This window comes from Juglans regia, chromosome 9, assembly GCF_001411555.2.
Source record: "Juglans regia cultivar Chandler chromosome 9, Walnut 2.0, whole genome shotgun sequence".
Lineage (NCBI taxonomy): Eukaryota > Viridiplantae > Streptophyta > Magnoliopsida > Fagales > Juglandaceae > Juglans > Juglans regia.
The window spans coordinates 15089700-15092691 of record NC_049909.1 but is presented as its reverse complement, the minus strand read 5'-3'; the positions used below and the strand labels follow the sequence as shown (position 1 = coordinate 15092691).

Genomic DNA, 2992 nt, shown 5'->3' with positions numbered 1-2992 from the left:
TGCCATGCGGTTGGTGGGTAGTATAAACGACTTCAAACAACACTATTCATATATAAATATCACCAAACCAACCACGTAGATCATTATTTTGAAAGATTTATGAGACTTTAATTTCCATACAGGACCGTAGCTTTATCTATTTGTTTTATTTTGCCTTGAATAAATAGCTTTTAATTTAAATAATGAGCTTATTTTGTAGTGGACAAATCAATTTCTATAAACAAATGTAGGGAAGAAAGTTTTTTTTTCCCGTTCAAATACATCTTTATTAAGTCTGATATCGTGGTTTACCAAAATACAGACCATAATCCAACATGGATCAATAACATGGATGGTCATCATGAGATTGTGAAATAAATAAAAAAATAATGAAACAATATGTAATTTTACAATGAAGAAAAATATGATCAAGATGGACTAGGCAAGCAACTAGACATGGGCAGTCCATCTCTTTCAAGGTTTATAGTCAATGCTTTGCTTGTATATAACTTCTTCACATTGGGTCCCTGATCTTTCAGCAATCTCCCTAAATTCCTTTTAGCATTTGCCCTAAATGGACAATTGGATGCTAAGAACCCATCTACCAAGTGCAAGTATGCCTCCAAGTCATGACAGCATGCCATGTCAGCATTCGGCTTTAGATACGGCGACATTTTCGTGTCGACCCGCAATTCCGTTCCGACGTGGGAGTAGGCCAATGGCATGTTTTTGTCAAGCATGTCAAGCAACCCTCCAACAATACTTGTGTTCCTTAGCTTTTGGTTTAGCTCTTCTCCAACAAAGACACCAGGGATCCTAGTGATCACGTCTTGAGAGTTAACAATTCGCAACACCTTGACATTTTGGGCATCAATGCGGTTGGCAAAGGCTCTGTTGCCAACACGAGGCCCACCAAAGGAAAATACTGCAATCGGTGGCATGTCACTTGAGGCTGTGCATGTACTGATTTCATCAGCCACGAGTACAGCCAAGGCCGCACCTAAGCTGTGGCCTGTGATTGTAATGCTTAGAGCCTCGCCTTTGTATAGATCTATCAGCCTTCGCACCTCTTCAACCACGGACTCTGATAGGCTTGGAACATGGGTTCCGGGGGTTTTGTACAGACTCAAGAACCCGCATTCCACTTTGGAATTGGAATGTCCTTGAGCCGGCCGGTTCGTATCGGTTTTATTACTATTATTATTATTTTCTGGGATTTGAACAAGTTGGGCTCTAACATTCTCCGCCCACTCAAGACACGTGGCGGTACCACGGAGTGCAATGACGATATCCCTACGTCCCATCCGTTGGATCTCTCTGTTGTTGTCACAAACCGCAACGTAACCTATCCAACTAGACCGTTGGGTCATCCAATCCGGCGCCATGTCAGGTAATTTGATGGATGACGTGGCATACAAACTCTTCGTTACTTTATAAGACCTATCGGGCAAAGCTACGTGGCGTGGCAGCGGCGGCTCCTCAGTCGGCATGGCGGGGTTGGAGTGGAAAGAATGGTAAGCAGCTTGAACGAACTCCCCGTACCTGACCACCTCACGACGGAGATTCTCGTCGAGAGGGTCCAGAAGGCCTTTCCAGTGGTTGCTGCCGTGATATTCGTGCCATTTGCTGCCGAGATGGTTTCTGGGAGAGTATTCGTTCGTCTTTGATAGGAGTCGCTGGAGTCGGTTGAGGTGCCGTGGCGACATTTCCTCGACTGCCTTCACCTCCGACCAGAGCCCGGCCAAGTTAAGCCCTTCTAGTGGACTTCTCCCCTTGTTTTCCATCGACCCATTATTACTCGAATCTTTCTGCAGAGGTTGCGGGTCGAGTACTTGGCTCGGTGGGGCCGACGTCTGGAGCAATTTCTCGAGGTTGGCCAGGTGTAACCGAGTTAAATCGGTCGATGTTTCCGGTTTTTGAGTCGTCAACATGGAAGAAGCTGCCACCGGTCGTGCCGAAGGGTTTAGCCGAGACACCCGGCGTATGAAGCTGGCACGTCTGGCCCGAAAGAGATGGATATTTTGAGCAGGAAGCGTGGAACCGATATTCATGGAGACGGAGATCGAGAGATCGAGAAACAGAGACAGAGAGAGAGTTAAATCAGAGATGACAAGAAAATGGAAATTATGGACAAGAAAGAAGGGAGACGCTGCAGGCTTCTGCGGCTACAACTTGTAAACCAGCTAGGATTGAATCGATCAATGCAGGTATATATAGAGTTTCTCTTACTAAAATGCCCTTGATTCTGCCCTCTTATTACAAGGACAACATAGTTCTAAATTTCTGACTATCCTATCAATTCGGGGGTATAATAAGTAATAGACAAATTGACCTTTTCTCTCTTGACTTGAATAGGTTTGCGACTTTGCGTACGTGTTTGCAAAGACATTCTTAAAAGTCTGCAGTCTGCACCCAAGCGTGAAACGCTTCCTTCACTTTACCACTTCGTTGACTGAATTTTATGTCCGTCCAGACCTCAAACATGTTTGATGTTCCTGTTTGTAAGATTGTGTTTGGACTTGAAATGAGTTGAATTTGTTAATTTGAGATAATAAAATATTATTTTTTAATATTATTATTATTTTGATATTTGAAAAAGTTAAATTATTTATTATATTTTATGTTAGAATTTGAAAAAATTATAATGATGAGTTGAAATGAGTTAATCAACCAAACAAAGCCTAACTCTCGGACAAGGGAGTTCGTTTAAAGGTTAAAAGGATACATGATTTGATAGATGAAAGATTGTAAATTCGAGTTTTTATATATACGACATCAATTATTGACTTATTTTATTCTCAAATTTATGTGTATAGTATAATATCCACGTCACTTATATAGTAAAATTTAATTTATAATATTTAAATTTTAAAATTTATATTTCAAATCAAATTATGTTACGTAAATAGTGTGCGGTGTAGAGGCTGCAGTTCTCTTAATTATCATGTAGATGAAACTCGGGTCGATTATTTGTATTCTTGCTCTTGAGGAAGTGCTTTTGGCTTCCAAATCA

The 2992-nt window shown here is 41.4% G+C and overlaps 1 protein-coding gene across 1 annotated transcript; it reads right to left on the bottom strand.

The window, feature by feature from the left end:
- Positions 1-216: 216 nt before the first annotated feature.
- Positions 217-2143, bottom strand: LOC108994298 (phospholipase A1-Ibeta2, chloroplastic). The gene has a single exon (XM_018969437.2). The coding sequence runs from the start codon at positions 2028-2030 to the stop codon at positions 408-410; it is 1623 nt and encodes a 540-aa protein (XP_018824982.1). The 5' UTR covers positions 2031-2143; the 3' UTR covers positions 217-407.
- Positions 2144-2992: the final 849 nt, after the last annotated feature.